At 43.4% G+C, this 18,928-nt stretch overlaps 3 protein-coding genes and 1 long non-coding RNA gene across 13 annotated transcripts in view; 2 read left to right on the top strand and 2 right to left on the bottom strand.

Moving 5' to 3' along the window:
• The first annotated feature begins 3 nt into the window (after positions 1-3).
• Positions 4-907, top strand: LOC112589034 (uncharacterized). The gene is made up of 3 exons (XR_003113207.1): positions 4-195; positions 426-462; positions 542-907. It is a non-coding gene; the product is annotated as an uncharacterized LOC112589034 (long non-coding RNA).
• A 548-nt stretch (positions 908-1,455) lies between these two features.
• Positions 1,456-6,630, bottom strand: LOC105185760 (eukaryotic translation initiation factor 2 subunit 2). Of its 3 annotated transcripts, XM_025300782.1 has the most exons (8): positions 6,545-6,630; positions 6,064-6,252; positions 5,583-5,861; positions 5,307-5,463; positions 5,198-5,230; positions 4,770-4,960; positions 4,345-4,629; positions 1,456-4,179 (listed from the first exon to the last, which is right to left on the bottom strand). In XM_025300782.1, exons 2-8 carry the CDS (start codon positions 6,079-6,081, stop codon positions 4,135-4,137), a joined length of 1,008 nt encoding a protein of 335 aa, XP_025156567.1. In that variant the 5' UTR covers positions 6,082-6,252; positions 6,545-6,630; the 3' UTR covers positions 1,456-4,134. The 3 variants fall into 3 exon arrangements, with proteins under 3 accessions (XP_025156567.1, XP_025156566.1, XP_011143810.1); XM_025300781.1 differs by lacking the exon at positions 6,545-6,630 and having other exon boundaries at positions 6,064-6,532; XM_011145508.3 differs by lacking the exons at positions 5,198-5,230; positions 6,545-6,630 and having other exon boundaries at positions 6,064-6,528.
• Positions 6,631-6,652: 22 nt separating this feature from the next.
• Positions 6,653-12,992, top strand: LOC105185761 (PRKC apoptosis WT1 regulator protein). Of its 7 annotated transcripts, none has more exons than XM_025300783.1 (10): positions 6,653-6,881; positions 7,117-7,193; positions 7,347-7,495; positions 8,084-8,213; positions 8,367-8,493; positions 9,085-9,192; positions 9,624-9,664; positions 9,781-9,825; positions 10,507-10,675; positions 10,970-12,992. In XM_025300783.1, exons 3-10 carry the CDS (start codon positions 7,360-7,362, stop codon positions 11,153-11,155), a joined length of 942 nt encoding a protein of 313 aa, XP_025156568.1. In that variant the 5' UTR covers positions 6,653-6,881; positions 7,117-7,193; positions 7,347-7,359; the 3' UTR covers positions 11,156-12,992. The 7 variants fall into 7 exon arrangements, with proteins under 7 accessions (XP_025156568.1, XP_011143814.1, XP_025156569.1 ...); XM_011145512.2 differs by having other exon boundaries at positions 7,117-7,245; positions 8,397-8,493; XM_011145509.2 differs by having other exon boundaries at positions 6,654-6,881; positions 7,117-7,245.
• A 1,697-nt stretch (positions 12,993-14,689) lies between these two features.
• LOC105185759 (dual specificity protein phosphatase 10) overlaps positions 14,690-18,928 on the bottom strand; it is a 29,067-nt gene continuing 24,828 nt past the window's right edge. For both annotated transcript variants that reach the window (XM_025300779.1, XM_025300780.1), the window contains one exon: positions 14,690-18,106. In XM_025300779.1, coding sequence (XP_025156564.1) covers positions 17,784-18,106 — 323 coding nt within the window. In that variant the 3' untranslated portion in view covers positions 14,690-17,783. The remainder of the gene's footprint in view (positions 18,107-18,928) is intronic.

Genomic DNA, 18,928 nt, shown 5'->3' with positions numbered 1-18,928 from the left:
GAGGGGAACTACAATACTACATCCACTTTCTGGCGGTTTCGGTGGTAAAATCTGCATGTGGTGGAAATCCGTGCTACATCCACTTTCTGGCGGTTTATGTCCGTGTTACAATCACAGTTCACACAGCAATCTCTATGCCAGACTTTGCTCGATGATCTGAAAAAATGGCGGGAGGACGGGAGCAGAAAAATAAAAGTATGTATTAAATATCAAATTTTCGAATACATTAACATATAAGTTCAAATTAAACATCGTGCGATACTAATAATCATTATGAAATTAAATATTATTTATATTTTAATGAACATACGCACACAAAAATATTATATAAAAAATGTTATAAAAAATGTTATGAAAAAATACGCATTACCCAATAAAATATTTTAATATATTAACATAATATTATGTTTAAATTAAATATACAGGGTGTCCGGTAATTAGCTGCCAAGCCGAAGTGTGAAGGTAAATTGGATTAAAACAAACACAAAAGTCTCGTACCATTTTCCAAAATTCGCAATAATTATCGAGTTATTAATTACAGAAATATGACGAATGAGCGCGCGCTGAGATGGATGATCGCAGAAGCGTCGCAGCCTCTCGGGTTACAACGCGTCCCAGTCAAAAAGATTTAGATACTTAACGTGGTAATACATAAATTTCACTTTTATGGAAGTCCATGAAATTAGACAGCTCTCCTTGCTCACTATCGATAGGCCGATTATTCGTTTTTGGAAGAAAAAGAAAAACATTCCAGTTTTCTGAATTAATCAATAGTCATAATAAACATGTAGCTTGAAACTTTATAGTTAATCGAGAACTTCGAAGTATTACTAATACATTGATAGTATGTTCACTGAAATCTTAATGGTCAGGTTGTTTACTCAAAGCCCAATAAATAAGTGTGTGTTCATGGCTGATTTATTATTCGATAAAGTTGGCTAACTAATATCGAGCAACTTGTTAATTAGTAAACACTAATTTACAGAGTAACAATACATTAATATTATAATTTTCTACATAGAGAGAGAAAGAAACATAGAGAGAGAGAGAGAGAGAGAGAGCAATGTAAGTGTAATACAACACATGTTTGTATATAATCATTACATTGTTGAGTACAAAACTATAACATTGATGCATTGTTACTGTTAATTAGTGTTTACTGAGCTCGAAACGATTCGCGTAATAATTATTCCGATTACAGTGTCCAAGTAATGCATTATCCTCTCCGCACATATCGATTCCGTCGTCCCAGATTATATAAATTAACTATACCCTCTTGAACAGGAATCTCTCTTGAATCAGACACGATCCTCTCTCGTTTCTCGTTTTTCTACCACGACTTGCATCCTCGTTTCGGGAAATTCTCGCGACGGAGTGAATCGACAAGGTGTGAAGGTGGCGGACGGTGGAAGATATCAAAGAGTGGTATCAAAGGTATCAAAGGATTAGACCTTGTTAACGTCGACCAGCAACTGATTACTTTAATGTGGGAGAACAGAATACTTGACACAGGGAACGGTACCGTTTTTCCACTGAATAATGTTTCACGAAACAACATCAGTTCGCATTCGTTAACGTCCTAAGTCAACAATGGAGAGGCGACACCCCGACGATCTCAAGTCTGTCGCAATTCTCATCAAGAAGGGGAGAGATGATAACGCGCAGGTAGTGCTAATTGGATCACGGCTTGTACGAGCGTCTGTCAGTCGAAACAAGATGCGTACGTACGATGCAACTTTTTGGAATCAATGGGTGCGTTCACGAAGCTCAACAGTTGCACAACAGTTGAGCACCCGATGAGTGAGCAGTAGAAATCTGAGCGCAACTGATCAGAGTTCTGTTCGATTTTGTTGGGCGGAAAAAATGTCAGATAAACGTACTAAATATTACGCCCGTCTACACGCTTATGTGTTTTGTAATTATTAAATATTTTTATAAATATAATTCATACGTGTCAGTTACAATGTATTCTACACCATCTTTGACATTCTCCGCTATATATATTTGGATTTATATGATTATTTTCTTTGTTATTTTCTTCATGGGCTACGTCATGTTGGATCGGAGACTGATCAGTAAAGGTAACGACAAATATTTATGATGAGAAAAATGGCGACCGCTCACTCAATATGTTGCGAGTGAGCGCATCGCTCAGTAGCTCTGAATGTAAGGATAACAATAAGGAAAATAATAGTCACTAATCGCTCAGTGAGCGGTTTTCTCCGCTGAACGCACCCATTGGCTCTAAAAAAAAAAACGACTGCTCGTTGAAGACGCACGCAACCTGAACGTGAGCGCATGGCTTTTACAGTGTGCAACAACAATTACGTCTGATACATTCAACCATTAAATTCTCTAAAATCTTCTCTCACCCTACTCACATACATTTTCACACGCACACACACACACTTCCACATCGCGTGAAAACCTCGCATCTTCACGCGCTCGCAGATTCTTCGATTTACGTCCTAACGTTCTTAGCTAGGGCCACTCCCTCGCTATTTTCAGATTACGTGTTGGCAGAAATGACGCAGGCATCGTACAAAATTTCGTTCATGTCGCGCCTGGATAACATGATTATGGACGAGTATATGCAAAGACAAGCGCAGGAGCGATTCGACGAAATAACAATCGCGTCAGGGTCAATGCCTAAGAGCAGTGGTGCTTGTGATGAGGTACGAGTTGACATGTCGCGACACATCGCGATGAAGACGACCTCGACTTCGAACATGTTCGCACCAGTCGCTCTCCTCTTAGGAACTTGAACGCGGTACACTCTATCAGGAGATTCTATCGGAGACCACAGAGACGTTAATCGCTACAGAATAATGACGAGGATCGCAAGTATCACGTTATACAAAACAGTCCGTTTACAAGAGCGGCGTGAGCATTTGCAGCGTCGTGAAACTCGAGTCCCGACTTGGTAAATCAATTGGTTAAACGATGACCTTATGAACAAGTGGAGAGAGAGAGAGAGAGAGAGAGTGACTATCTATAAATTTCGAGATTGCACCTGCGCTTCCGAACCTTTCGTTTCTCTTTCTTCCTTTCTTCAGATTACACAACTTTCTACGGCGACTTTTTCGTGCTTATTAAAATCTTTTACGACTAGTCGATTACGATGTTACAAAAATGTTGCAAATGCTCTAGCAGTGTTATTTTGTTCAGATATATGTACACGTCGCTACGTTATGTTATACAATATCAGTTATATTATGAGATAGTAAAATATGTCAATATTGCACTGCAAAAATGTTACTCGTATCAAAGCGAAACTCGTTCGACCGTTCAACCGAATCTTCCGATTCCGAAAGAACACGAGGATGCACATAACTTACAGAATCGATCGCGGAGTAGTCGAACGGATTGTAAAAGGGGACGTTCCGCGCTCATTTTGAAGAATTTTGCCGACTTGCTATTCATCTCGCATACGCATGGTGGTCTGACTTGAAGTTACTGTATACGCAAAAAAGTATAACAAATCACTGCTTAGCCCTATTGATAATAACGATCAGGTACTCTTCAACACTTTATATCTAAACCGTTGTTTATTAGCAGACGAGCTTGATGCGGAGAGATTGTATGTTTTGAGTAAATCTTTATCGTTCTTCATTTCATTGGGAGATTACTTGAGACCGAATAAATCTTATGTTTCTCTTCGGGACGTTAAGATTCAAATTATTATAAATTTAAAGACACTCTATAAATTAAGGCATCAAACGACAAATTTTCTTTAAAATTCATTCAATTGATTAGAAGCAATGTGAAGATATCGGTGTTTAAAGATCGTTAATAAGTCGAAAATCAAATCGTTAAAAAATCCACTTTCATACTATGTTTTGTAATAAAATTTATAAATTTGTTAATTTAATACTATCTAATACTTTCTAATACCACCTAAATTCCTATGCTTCAACCGATTCGAGATGTAGTCGCTTAAATACTTGATTTACGTCTCATAGCGTTTAACTCGTATCTCAGCAACTTCTTGCACTTTTAGATAATTCAGAGAATATTCTCGTTTGGTGAGGATTCAAGCTTTCTCTTTTTCTATAGGACTGCACTCGGAGCAACTTTAAATAAAGCACAACAGGCGTCTTGCGAAAATCAATGAGAAGACTTGCGGAAGATCGTTTAGGCAGTTTTCGCACGCATAGCAGCACGTTTTCCTGTGACAGCCTGAAAAAACACAAGAAATTCGCGTTTAGGATATTGCCGCGCTTCGACGTAAATAATCATTTCGTTTGTCATCATACATCGAGTGTTATTAATTATTGATCAATCAATAACAAATACGATCATCTTTAATGCGCTATTTCGCGTTTGAATAAGAGAATAACTTGCCTGGAAGCCAGATTTTATACTGGTGACCGAGCATCTCGACCCGCAGGTTTCGCACTGTAAAAAGAAAAGCCGAGTATCTTTTTGAAGGATGGTATCCGGCGAGCGACACGTATGACACGTGACGTATTCCTTGATATATCGCCTAAGGACATTTTCTATTTGTTTCTGTTGAAAACGACCCTTGATGATCAACTGATTGTTTCCATCTACCGAACCACTCGTTCCCAATTCGGCGAGCAAAAAGTCTAATAGATGTTTTGGTTGTCTGTGCAACGTTTTACAAATCTACAAAATAAAGAAACTTGTATAGATTGGCACTTGCCTTTCGGCTGCTGGTCTCGAGTTGGTCTTTCATGTATTTTATAATTTTGTATTTACTAATTCAATGCCATTAGTCTCGTTTCAATTCATATCGTGACACATACCTCAGTAAAATTGGCAAAGGAAGTTTTCTTCGTTCCAATGCGCACTACCTGTGGTGGACGCATGACAAATTTTTGTTTCTTACCAGCTACCATGTCAGGGTTTTTTTCTCGTAAAATAGTGAACACTCTAATCAGCAATTCCTCGTATGTATAGTCCCTGTCTGAGGCTGCCCACGAACTTGCCTCCTCCACTAAGGGAAGAATAAATATTAAATAAATGTTTACTTTTATTTAAATTGAAAAATAGAAAAAAATTTATAAAAGATATAGAAAAACAAACTTTGGAATTTTGAGAGTTTGATACTATTATTAAATATGTGAATGCTAAAATAATTGAAGAATAATCATAGTCCATGATATGTTTGTTATATGATTATCATATAATCATATTCTTGATATAATATGAAAACATTGAGCAAATACCTTACCATACTCTGCACTTCGCTCAGATTCAGTGCAGCATGTTAACAAAGATTGAATAATATAAACAACCAGATACAAAAAGTGTCAAAGTAACTATATATTTATGGTACATACAATTATCTTTCTCTTCAGTCTCTTTACGCTCTTCTTCTGCCACTAACTCATCAAGATCCTTTTTCTTTTTTTTCTTTTTCTTAGTCTTGGAGAAGTCCATGTCTAAATCTAAATCATCATCCATCGTAATTTCCTCTGTCTGTTGCTCTACAGGTTCCTGTTTGATAATCAATAGAATATATGTGAAATAGATATAAGCAGGATAAGAACAATAAAAAATATAGCAAGTACAAATACCATTTATGAGAATACATACTTTCCAGAATTGTTCCTCACCTCCTTTTTTGTGTCAGGCAAAGTTGTTTCCAATTCATCGAAATTAAACACTTTCTTCTTCTTCTTTTTCTTTTTACCAAAGTTTTCCAAATCCATTGCTCCATCATCCTCGATAGTAGTTGGCTCTGGTTCTTGATTCTCTTTATCTTCTGTCACAATATCTTCCACTATAGTATCCTCCGTTGCATCATCATTACTGCCTCCTTCATTGAAGTCTGCATCCAGATCAAAGGTGATCTTCTTTTTCTTCTTCTTTTTTTTCATGTTGTGATCAAATACCTAAAAATTTATCATAAATAGAAATAAGCAAACTATGGTACATAGTAAATCTTTCATGGAAAAACATGGTATGGGAAAATAACGGAGAAAAATTAAGATTACGAGAAGAAATTCTTTAGGGAACAATTCTGAAGAAATGATAAGGTATTTCAATCCGATTGTGCACACGTGTTTCCAAATATCCGTATTGGAGATACTTTACTGAATCTTCCTCTGTCATGTTGTTGCTTTTTGTATATTCTCTTTCCTTAGGAGAAAAAATGTCACTTTATCGCAGCGATTTGGGCGATTGAGACGGGAAATGCACGACGGGGATCCAACAATTCTCAAAATTTTCCACGATGTACACAGACCGAAACGGATTGCATCAGAAAAGCGGACCCTCACCGACCTATAAACGACAGAGAACTGGATGGCGGTAGTGTGTTAAATTCCTCCGAGAGACTTTGTGCGCATGTTTGCATATCGTCATCTCCCACGTGATTGGTTAAACAGGCTCGTGCTAAGATACATTTCTCGTATTTTACAGATTTTCTATTTTACACTTTTGAGTCTCTCTCACGTCACTCGTCATTCATTGAGTCACAAAGCACGTTGGCAATGAATCGCAACGCTCATTCGACCTTTGCCTCGTTTCCTAAACACTACCCGTTATTTTTCTCACGAGGGGTCCAACACCATACCTCTCCGTTACGTGTCTGCTGGTGGAGCAGCCATCAACAGAAGGAGAGAAAGAGGGAGAACTAGTCACCAGCAGTTACTGGCAGTTACTAGCAGGTTCTATAGTAGTGTGTATAGTCTACTGTCGACGAAAAGCGCCTTCCTCGATTCCCTCGACCTGCCTGCCTTCCAGCACCGACGATCGATACGCCGATCTAACTAGCGGCTACGCTCTAACTATGCTCGGCTCATTCCGGCCGATGTTTATGGTTGTCGTTCACGTCGGCTGACAGCTGTCAATTCCTGATTCGGGTCACCGCAGTGAGTCACCGGATCGGCAGCCGAGGGCCTCCTCTTCAGGTGATTCCTCCATCAAATTCGCTCTGGATTTTGCGTTCGCTTTCTTACCTGCGCACATTTCTCGTTTTCGTTTCTTTTGGTGCGAGTTGTGTGTGTGTGTGTGTGTGTGTGTGTGTGTGTGTGTATACGCGCGCGCGCGCGCGTGTGTAGTCTTTTTTGCTCTTCCGCACGCGAGCTCTTGTGTCTCTTCTTCATGCTCTCTTCTCGACTTTTCTTCCTTCTCCCTTTTTCTCAGACGAGTCCTGAACGGTAGCCTAAAATCTGAGCGCTAGGCTCCACTAAAACAGGACTGCCGGACGATCATCTCCACAGGTATCGCACGTCACACAACCTACCCCTTTGTTCAGATGTCCAGGTATTTTTTGTAAGGACCCATTTTTTTCTCTTTGCACACACTCGGCACACTCTTGACAGTGCTGTACGTACCGCGAGTGCGGACTCACGAGCAAGATTTTCGTGTTGCAGCGACGTCACCGGCATGGCGTCCAGCTCCGTCAGCCAGGAGGACTTTGAGAATGACTTCGAGTTGACGTCCAGGAGATCGAGGATCAGGACCGCGAGGGCCAGAGTAGGTCCACCGAGGACAGGAGATGCGTCTTCCATAAGCTTTCAAAGTACGTGTGTATAGGAGTATTTACAATTACAGTTTAGAAACTTGAAGTTTAGGAAGTTTTAATCCTAGTTTGTGCAAGTCTGAAATTTCGATACTATGAATTGTTGTAGAAACCTACAAGTTTGTAACTTTGGACCTCTAAATTGTCGGATCTATAGATTTTCAGGGTTTTATGCGCAAAATTTGAAGTGTAAATACGATAGCTTATCCGTCTCAGATAAATAAATAATTTAGTTTGGATTTAGTGAAATCATAGAACTTTGTTCCAACTAAAGTGACTGACTGACATCCTTTTGGCAACTGGAAGCTTTTCGCTAAAAATATTTGCAACCAAAGATCTTTGTCCAGAAGCAGAAACTGCCAATCATAATTCCTCAAGAACTCGAAAAGACAAATGACAATGACATGATAGCTAAATTGCAGTAGTAATTAACACCAATGATTTCTGTATGTGTGCGTTGATGACATAGAGAGCTAAGCTGTAATATACTGATAATGTTCAGATCCAGTTCAGTGATGCAAGCATTCGAGGCATTACCGACCTTGTCGCGTCCTTATCGCTAATCGCTCCTAACGCTTTGTCTTTCAGAGAGTACACCGGATGTGGAGGAGTCGCAGGGCGCTTACGACGCGAGCTCGAATCCTGTGCTTCCACCTGATCACGAAAATCCGCAGAGCAAGCCGATCATCAGGAAGCAGGATAAACGCGTGACCGGCCGGTACGTAGGTCGCGATCGCATGCGCTTGTGGAACCGATAAGAGACCATAAGAGATCTTCATTATTTATCGTGCTTGGAGTGTCCATTAGCCCACATATTTGATACACGGAACTTTACGTAATTGCCTAATACTTTCTCTGGATCTCGTTCTAGTGTCTTTAGTGTCGTATCCTGTTTGCACAGGCCAACGCACATAAACAAGGGGAAGCAGCAACGCGACCGACGGAAACTACGAGAAAAACGGCGTAGCACAGGGGTCGTGCATTTACCGTCGACAGAGGTTCGCCATTGTTACCGTCAGTCATCCCCTTTCATAAGTAACCGCGCGACGTTAGATTGCGTAGGATTGCGTAGCGCGTAACGACCGCGGCTCTTAAGATCCCGGAACTCACGGAATTTTAGGCCCCTAGAAATGCGCTTCGCGTGACTCTTAATTACGAAGAGATAACCGATATCTCTCACCCTCTTTCTCTTCAGTCGAAGAATTGCGAAAAAGGGCGGCTCGCCCTTCGATCGAAATTTCGTAAGGAAAGAGACTCCTCTCGCGGTGACGAGCGATCCGTTAGACGTGAGAAGAGCGACGACAAGTGATTACTCAGTTCTTAGACCTCAAAGGAGAATCTTCCTAGTCGGCTTTCCGATTCGCCGGTTTGTCTGTCGTCGTCGTCATTATTCGTCCTCTATCGGTATCGACGAGATTGACGGGATACTCCGATCGAGATTAAGATAGTACAAGTGATTCTCTTGAATTATAACGCTAAGACGGGCGATATATGCCGCCATTACTTATGGGATATATCTCACCCTGTTCTTTCATGTGTAAATGTTGTACAAGTGTCTCCGACATTTGGTAAAACGCATAATTCCTCAGAGCACTGGTGGTAGTACGGGCGAGGACGAGGAGGAACTTAGCGGCACTTGCCTCGAAACTAAGCACAACACGCATCACAATGAATTTCTTGATCACGAATTGATCGAAGTAAGTGCGGCCAATGCCAACTCCTTATCTTCTTACATGCGCCGCGCCGGATGTCCTGACAAGCGCGGACGCTTGTCCGTGTCGCGAGAGAAATTCGCGGAGATGGTCTGAGATCAACTCGTACGATTTGCGACAAATGTTTGCTCATTATTACCGCAACGGAACAGCATGATCGACTAGGCAAGGCTGTCGCGCGAACGATAGTCCTCGCGACGAAAGAGAAACGACACCACCCAGCCTAGCGGCTGAGCGCGTTTCAGTCTTGCACGGATCGACAAATTTCGAGCGTCTCTCTCTCTCTTTCTCTCTCTCTCTCTCTTTTTTTCTCTCTCTCCCTCTCTCTCTCTCTCTCTCTCTCTCTCTCTCCTCTTTTCTATTCTTCACTTTCTCTGCTCCTCCGGCCAGATACTCAAAGAACGCGCATGTTTCAGGAACGGACCGCTCGAATGTACACGCAGAGGCGAAACAAAAGGTATCTTGCACACACTTCGCACGTCAATTAACGATAATTGCGAAAGCGTGTCTGTGTTAATTAGCGCAGTAGCTGTCTTTGATTGTCTTTTTTAATGAACCACGACTGCTTTCTAGGCACTACCGTACTTCATACAGGTCATGTATAGTTAGGCACAGTTGGTAAGTGCGTCATTATCGTAAACAGGTGAACTACGATTAGGCACGACCTGTACGAAGTACGATAGAGCTAGTAGGATCTCGATTAACGGATCACCGGATCCGTTGCCTTATCTGAAATCCAGCGTACGTACATTCCCGTGTAACCGATAATACTGTTACAATTGTTGAGCGTTAACGCGGAGAGCACAACGGTGAGATAGCGAAGAAAGAAATTCACCCGTGAAAACGGAAGAAATCCGAACACACGAAGGACTTGTTGCGATACAAAGGATATAAATATGCGGGAGACAATCGAGTCCAATCTAGTGGAATTCAATTGGCAACAATCGTCCAGACTTTCCAATTGAATATATCATTGACTCTTTCTCTCTCTCTCTCTTTCTCTCTCTCTCTCTCTCTCTCTCTCTCTTTCTCTCTTCCGCTCTGGAGTACCTTCAATCGACCACGTCTCCCGACGTGGAGAGCAGAAGCGTCCTTTAATTACAGCGCGGCGATACGACGCGTATCCGCGCTGGAATCAAAGCGCACGGTATATCCTTTGTATCCGCATCGACGGTCGTGCCTAATGCGCAATCTGTAGACGGCGGAAATACCGAGATACTGAACGTAGGAGACTACGGAGCAGTATGCGCGTTGAGAGCGACACGTAATTACACGCGATCGTCGACCTGTGCGTTTTAGTCACTCGGATCTCGAGGCCGACGACGAGGAGTTCGATTCTCTCAATCAGTCCGACAGCATCAACCAGTCGGACCACGGTAATCACGAGCCGCCGCCGCCGCCGCAGGCATCCGTCAACGCGACCGGCAGGCCGAGATTGCCGACACCGACGGGCGACAATCCGCACGAGGTAATTGCTTCAATTGACAAATCGAGTCATCAATGAATCCCAGTAATGCGTGCGTGAGGTTTTATCAGCAAATTTATTCAAACAGATTCATCGGCTGATGACAAGCTTTTGTCACTGAACAAATTGATACATTTGTTTAGTCACCGGTGATTTCAATTCGTTCAACGAGTCCTTTTAATTGCCGACAGTCCTTAATTCATCACTAATCACTTCTTGAATGAACGAAGATGCGAGCGCGGTCGGCGGTGCCGGTTGCGTCGATGAAACGCGATTAATTAACTCCGCGACTTCCAGCTGATCGAGCGGGCGCAGGAGGAGAACAGGAGGCTGCTGTCCCTTCTGGAGGATCGGGACCACAAAATCATGGCGCTCGAGGCGCGTCTGCTGAAGCAGCAGCACGAGATGGCCGTGGAGCGCGAGCGGCTTCGCGAGGAGAACGCCACGCTGATCCGCGCAATGGCCGCATTAGCCAGCAATTGAATTCCCTCTCCCGTCGCAAGAATCACACACGCCCTATTGATTCTGCGCTCCTTACGATAATCATCGAGCAGCTAACAGGATGAGCCATAAGTCGCGCATCGCTGCGACGCGCCCGCGTCGCGCGCGCGCGCGCGCGTTCTTTTCTCTCCTCTCCTCGCGATTCTCTTCTCTTTCCTTTCTTTTTCTTTTCCTGCGTTGTATCTCGATATCGTTTCTCTCGCTCGAGTCAATTCGCGCAGCTTCGTTCGAAGCGAACGACTGAATTGTATGTTAATTATCTTTAATTGTTGTTGATACTCGTCATGCGATACGACGCGTGTATTTCTTGAGCTTTACGTTCGATGCTTGATTCTTCGTTCGAGAGCTCGCAAAGTTGCGAGGTTGCGAGCGCAAAATGTCGGCTTAACATTATTGAACGTCCCGACGTCTCTCCCGTCGTGATCTCTGTTTCTTGCGCTTTCTTCCCTAACGGGATTCTTTCCTTGCGCGAGGCGAAAATCGTAATTCGAGCATTGCCCTTCGTTTTCTCTCCGAGTCGACGAGTGTCGACCTTGTACTTCTTAGGAAATTGTTTCTATAATATTAACCGCGTAGTTTCCTTCGCAACACTTCTCCCGATTTTGCTTGACAAAGTATAAATTCGGTATAATAGTACCGAGATTCTCCTTTCGCACGTCGCATCTCGTCATTTTCGGCAAATACGTTGCAAGATAAACCCCTCTCCGTCTCCTTTCTCTTCTAACGATAACGAACGGCTGAAGACTTAATAGGATACAGACGAATTAGTTTGTAATTCGCGCGCGGGAGTCGATGAGACTTAACTTAAATAAAATTTAAGTTAAAAATAGCGCTAAGAGTCTTAGATATCTACTTGAGTAAACCAAGAGGACACCTAATCGCATCGCGGTGATGTCGAGTTTCTCGTATCGCTTCTCCCCGAGATGCATGATTTGTGGATCATCCTAGGCAATAAGAGAGACATACCTAAGTAGAGTAAAGCTAACTCTTTAGCACGTAACTCGCAGATTGAGTGTCATTAAGAGTGTGAAACGGACGATTCTCTCGGAAACCAATCACAGCCACAGCGCCGGCTTACAGGGAAAGTGACGTACGCGAGCGTATTTTCGCAAGGCTGCAAAACTGCGTAACGCCGCGAGATGCGAAGTTATATTTTATAAAAAGCAATAGAGACCATCTTGTAAAGAAAAACATCGTTCACTCGATTTCCGTTCGATCTCTCGCACTCGCTGAACTTCGGTCGCAGGCACAGGCGCGCACGTTGCTATATCGATATATTTGCGCTTTGTCTCTACTCGCTGATTAATCTCGCTATTCTTTCGTTCCTCATTCGGCAACAACACCTTCTCTCGGTGCGGTAACACAGCAGACATGCACAGATGGGCAACAAACGCAACGCAGAGATATATATGTATGTATATATTGAAAGCCTGCAGAAAAGAAAAAAAAGTGCCGATGACGACTCGAAAAAACGACTTAATCCCTTTTCTATTGTAATAATTGTAAGAATCGATGTTCTCTACGTAAGTTTTATACTTGCAACACACGGTGATGTAAGATTATGTGAATTATTTTATTATTATTATATTACTTACTAATTATTAATATTATGATGATGATGATGATTATTATTATTATTATTATTATTATACGCGAGTCGTACAAAACTCTATGTACATATAGACACGCAGATGATTCTGTAATAATTAATTCAATGCATTTCATTAGGAGACCTCCGCGGCAACTTACGTAACGCGCGGAACGATGTAACGAAAGAATGTAAAATTGTTTAAAGAAAGAACTTTTATCTCGCCAGCTACCCGGTGAGTGTATTTATTTATTGTCCTCGATACCCCTCGCACGTCCTCTCACTCGCGGGCGTGGGACCGCCCGAGTGCGATAAACCAGGCGCGCTTCTCGTGCGGCTTTTTTTCCTGCGCGAACTTATCATCGGTGCCTTAGTCATCTTCGCTCGTCGTTTACTCCAACTTGGAGTGATAAAATTCCCGGCCGCTCGCACAGCATCAAAATAGAAACCGTAATAACGAGATTGCTTCTTAGTCCTCCGATCTGGTCTACTACGCGTGACTTTTCAACGGTCTAGCTATATACTTTCCGCGCACCTGCGAGCGTATATATTTATAAAATAGAGAGAGAAAGAGAGAGAGAGAGAGAGAAAAGGACGAAGCGGTCGGTCGATGACACGCAGAGGCAGGCAGTTGTGTTCCAGTGTGAACCGGCAAAGTTTGCATTTTTATTCATAAAATAACTAAATAAATTTTTGATATAATACAATACTTGCACGCACATACGCAATATAGTTACATCTTTACGCTAATATCTCCTAATCGCTACGTAGCTGTACATTACAAATCGTTGGGATCCGATCATACAGGGGTCTCTGTTTGCACTCCGAAAATCCACTCCCCTTTTCTCTTTCTTTCGCTCAAACGTCTGCCCTCTCATTGCGCCTTTCATCCTTTCGAAATGTACTACACGATTTCTGTGAATCCTCTCCGGATTGTTTCGTATGTGTTTCGAACGCGAAATCATCGCGACTCTCGTTTCGTTAAAATAAGAGAGAAAGAAAACCACGGCGATACACACCTGGGCTTCACTTTCGAGCGCCTTTCGTAAAGTCACGAGACGTGTAATCTCTTCTCAAAACGTTGTATAAAACTTCGTTAAAATATATAGAATCGACGTCGCGCCTCAAGTGAAACCCGCTTCTTCGACTGGCTTGCGAGAGAGAGAGAGAGAGAGAGAGAGAGAGATGCTAATCTAAAAAGCGCTTCTCCTTCGGCACATCTCGAAAAGGCAAGCGACCCTTCGCATGCGTGCGTGCGTACGCGCATACGCACGCACATTGTTTAACAATCAAACGACATACGACGACGCGCGATAAATCACCGTTTGCTAGATCGCTTTGATTACCGCTCTCGAGCGAGTGCAAGCTCGCGTTATCTAATCATACAATCCTATTTTCGGGCTTCTGACACCAAGAGAGTATGTATGTATATATGTATATATATATATATATATATAAAATATATATATATAATATATATATATAATATATATATATAATATATATATAATATATATATATATATATTATAAAAGAAAATCTTTTTCAGTCCCCTCAAGAACGGACCGATAAGAGAGGAAATGACGGTATGACAAGTCGTTGAAGACAAGAATAAATCTTAATTAACCGCCTCTCACGCGATTACGCGCGCACGTTGTTATCGACTTTTGATTAACGGAATCGGCGCAATAGTTTATCGCGAGCCGTCGTATATCCCGCCCAGTGACTATCTTGCCACTGTCTCTCTCACTGCAAGATACGTACACATATTTTACGATGCAACAGGTACTACGCACACCACGCTTCTTTACCTCTATCTCGTCCCTCCTGCCCCCCTCCTCCTCCTTTACTCTCGCGCTCCTCCACTCCTTCTCGATCGTCGGCAAGGTAACTAATATCGGTTTAAGTCGTTTTAATTGTCTATTATATAACATGTGCGCCTTACTACGATTTACCTCTGTTTATCTTTTATTTTCAGTACTCCGTCGTTTTATCGCAAGGCAACGCTTTCGCTCTGATATGTACCGTTCTTTGAAATTGATCGATAATTAACCGAACTCGTCGCAAACGCGATCCCCGAGGAACTCGCTCACCCTCCCTTCCCCTCCCCTCTCTTTACTCCATGTCGCGCGTCGCGACTTCTCTCAACGATCCGCGGCTAACCCGCCGCGAAGTTATTGTCTGTCGGTGATTAGTAAGTCGTTAACGAAGGCGTCCGCGTGTGTGTATGATCTTTCGTTGGTCGTTTGAACGCAAGCGAGATCGCAGTCATATATACGCCGGCATTCATCTCACACATCTTTCACACACGCTGCAAACGGCGTCGCGACACTCACGCGAAAGCCTCACTCGCTCTCGCTCACTTTCGAGCACTCCTCTTGCGTGCTTGGTCGTGTATATATCGTCTAGGGGCGATTCGTTTGGACGGACGCGCATGGGGCACAGCACCGCGTACCGTTTCTTAATCTCGTGGAGGAAGCAAAAGTCGAGCTGACGAAGAGCGCGAGAGAAAAAGTTTTTGTCGCGTCACGGCGATCTTTCAGATCGCGAGTGACGAATCACGATTAAACTTGGAACTTGATGCGGGAAATTGGAGTTTGACTGGGAAGGCGTAAATTAAGTTTTCGAGGGATTCGGCCGATCAGACTTTACCGGACACGCGAACTTTCGAACGTGAATTTGTACTTTCCCATACGAGGGACAAAAGCGAGAAATCCCAGCGCCCCAGGCGCGTCGATCGATGTCTATCACACGCTTATCTTATCGTCTAATAATTACGATCTTACAGTTACTTCTCTTCTTCTTCGGGTTCCGTGTAAGTTACAGAGCGGCTTCGCGGCTTTCTCGTCTCGTATTCGCATCGTACGTATCATCATCCCAACAAACGACTAGATCACGATGGTTGGACCTCAACCAGATCCTTAAATGCTAGGGAGCTTAACGAACTAAACTATGTCTCCAGTGAACGATATATTAGTTTTTTTTCTTTCTTTAATCGAATATCAACCGCTTTGCAATCGAAATATTAGGCGTAAACGAGCGAACTCCTGTTCGTATTGACGCTGTCGATCGATTCGTCTCCAATGTATCAATTTTCTCTCCCCTCAGCCCTGTGTGTCTCCTTATTTCTTTCATCTTTTTCCCTCCTTTATTCGCTCTCATTACCTCTCACTCTTTAATTTACCCGAATGCCACTAATTAACGGTCGTTTCTATCTTATTTAATGAACAGTTTCTTCCTCATCCAGAGAATCACCATTAAAATAACATTCCGGTTTACGTGATCCTGATGCGCAGGGTGTCCCGAGAAAGGAAATACATTAGCAGTGCAGATACGTTCTCCGAGAAACTCGAAAGAGGATTCTCCCAATTTTTTTCTTTTTTAGAATCGCCTCTGATCAAATAATAAATTTCGAATAAAATAAAGCTCGCGTGAGATCAACAAGGGATGATCCTTCATCCGTCCGCAAAAATAAAATTCCCATTAAAAATTCTTTGAAAAAGATCCTCTGCGAAAGTGCAGTTTTTCAGCTGCGAAATTCCACCCATTAAAAAAAAAAAAAAAAGAAAAAAAAATTAATCACTTCGTTAGTCTACAGATTGGAGAATCCCATTGCGTTTCTTCCCCGAGACACCCCGTGCACATTTATTTATTTGACGGCTATCTTTCTCGTGCGGACGATTATTCTTCTAGCAAAACTTCGTGCCTGGTTCATAGGAGAAGTCAATCGAGAGGCAAGCCAGAGTTCACATTATCTTATGCGGCAGGAAGGTAGGAAGAACACAAGTTTCACACACACGCACGCGCATAAATTTGATTTTTAGTTTACTTCCGCTGGGTAGCTATACATTGTCTCCGACTGTCGCATTCGTTATCGTTAGTGCAATCGCGAGTTATCGTCCGGAACGATGTTTCAACGTGATCAGTATGACAACGGGCTTAACAATATATCGCTCGGCTAAACAGAGAACAAATTTCCACCCCTCGGTAACAATTCTTCCCTTCGAGTTTCTCTCCAGATTATAAGAGCTGCCTATAATCGATCATTCAAGCGAGCATTCTCGCCGACGTCGCGCGTCTTCCTTTTCCTTCCTCTTACGTAAACAGCACTCTACCGCTTTTGCTTGAACAAACGAGAAGCTCGCGACAACGCAGACTTGCTTCCCCGACTGACTCGACCAGACATATTTTAGGGAACACTGTGTCGTAAGTACAAGTATGTTCATCATATGTGTGTATGTGTGTATGTGTGTGGCGTGTTTGCGCGAACGTCCTCCGACACGCTGCTGTTCATTATCGAAGAGTTGAAAGAGAGAGCGCGCGCTTAAAGTTACTCTCCCGTGAGATAGACTCCTCTACCGCTTTACTCGCGCCTCTTCGCGATAGAAAAGCTCTGTCCGTAAGTCGGCACGTGACAAGCAGCTCTCTCGTCAATAAATCCTCGTCTCGTAAGAATATGGACATGTGTGTCTGTGTGTGTACTTCTCTCGTACGTCCATCCCTTCGATCTGACTGATAAGTCGCTTTGTCGGAACGGCAGTTTCATCTGATTCTCGATTGAACGGTCGCATCGTGGCGCGGGAAATCTCAAGATTTATACTGACTCCGCCAAGACGTCAAGAGGCCGACTCCACGAACCAACAATGCGCGGACGAGCGAGCCCTCGGCAACGCGCTGATTAAAATGTCGAAAAATACGAAGCTTTCCGGGATTTCGCGCGGCGGGCGATGCCGAGAGAGGGACTCTTCTCGCTTCCACTGCGGTTCGCGGAATTTTTCCCGCGGACTGACTTTACTGAACTTTCACGAAGACAGCGGACCATCCAATGCCGCGATCTACCGACTCCGTCGTCGTCGTTGTTGTCGTCATCGCGAAGAGGCGCAGGAAGATCGTTCGTCGATACTCGCGCTCAGCCTCGAGATATGTTTGCGGAACGCGCATTGACGCTGGCGCTGATCTCATTGATAACTCCCTCTTTCTCAAGAGGCATCGAGAGAAAGGAGATACGAGGAGGATCTGGTCTCAGACGCTGCAGCCGGAGGTGACCTCTTCGCTGTTGGGTTGGTGACTCCACCTGCACTGGTGGCAACCCGTCGTGGGTTCCTCCGACGCTCCGGAGCTGCCGACGCCGCCAGACGCCCTCAAACCTTGCTCCAGCTCCAGCAGCTGACCCATGAAATTGAGGTTCGGGCTGATGATCGGGCGCGCGTTCTTCACCAGTTTGTACGCTTCCACCATCGACAGGCCCTTGTGCCGCATTATGTAGGCGATGGCGATCGTTGCGCTGCGCGACACGCCGGCTTGACAGTGCACCAGAACGCTGCTACCGGCTTTCCGCGCTTCCTCTGAAGCACCAAAATGAGTTACCAGGTTGCCGGGTGTGTCGAGTGTTGAAACAGGAAGGTGAAATCGGGGTATTTATTCCAGTTCATGCGGTAAATATTTAAGAGTCAAGATAAATATTTCAATGATAAATATTTAAGTTCCCTCAAGGCTTTTCGTTGTGCAAAAAACTCGTCGAATACGTTGAAGACAATTGAGAACGCAACAAGATGGAACAAACACTGGAGAGTATTATGGAAATATTATTTCACGTTGAACGGATATTCGAGAGTACTCGGAGATTTTTGCCTGCCCGAATGACTGGAAAATTATCCAAGAGTCGCGGAGGCGGCTGTGCGTCGCATGACTATGAAAAATATAGGCGAGCTGAACTCGTAAACGCTGAAACGCTCAAGTAGCCGTGAAACCCGAACAGTCGACTTGGTTATGCAACGCATGGGGGACGCTATCGTATCGCCAATGAGTCACTGCATCGCCCGGATCTTATGCAGACTTTGCAGACGTTCTGTCGCACTGCGCGAGCTCGACTACGCTCGACAAGTGGCTGGAAATTTTTCCTCAGCATCGCGCAATCGCGTATTCGAAAAATTTAATCCTTAAAAGAAAAGAGAAAAAAGTTAACGCTTGACTGTGCGATATTTGTGACTCATTGACGATTATCGCAATGAAAAATGTGAAAAATGCATAATAAACGTTAAGCTCGTCGTGAATATGAGGAGAAACTGAGACTCCGGTGATTCCTTCACGAAATTCTCCTCGAGCACGTCATTTGCAAGACAAAGTGTATTGCGATCAAAGAATTGTACTTTAGGAATTGTAATTCA

This window comes from Harpegnathos saltator, unplaced genomic scaffold (genome assembly GCF_003227715.2).
Source record: "Harpegnathos saltator strain DR-91 unplaced genomic scaffold, Hsal_v8.6 scaffold384, whole genome shotgun sequence".
In the NCBI taxonomy this organism is placed as follows: Eukaryota; Metazoa; Arthropoda; class Insecta; order Hymenoptera; family Formicidae; genus Harpegnathos; species Harpegnathos saltator.
Note: the sequence above shows the minus strand (reverse complement) of the source record. Positions and strands in the feature narration are given on the sequence as shown.

Coding starts and splice junctions, on each gene's coding strand:
- LOC105185760 (XM_025300782.1), bottom strand. Junction 5,464..5,582: donor TGCCTGACACAAAAAAGGAG/GTGAGGAACAAT, acceptor ATTATCAAACAG/GAACCTGTAGAGCAACAGAC. Junction 5,231..5,306: donor GACTGAAGAGAAAGATAATT/GTATGTACCATA, acceptor CTTTGTTAACAT/GCTGCACTGAATCTGAGCGA.
- LOC105185761 (XM_011145509.2), top strand. Junction 8,494..9,084: donor TGCATTTACCGTCGACAGAG/GTTCGCCATTGT, acceptor ATAATTCCTCAG/AGCACTGGTGGTAGTACGGG. Junction 9,193..9,623: donor TTGATCACGAATTGATCGAA/GTAAGTGCGGCC, acceptor CGCATGTTTCAG/GAACGGACCGCTCGAATGTA.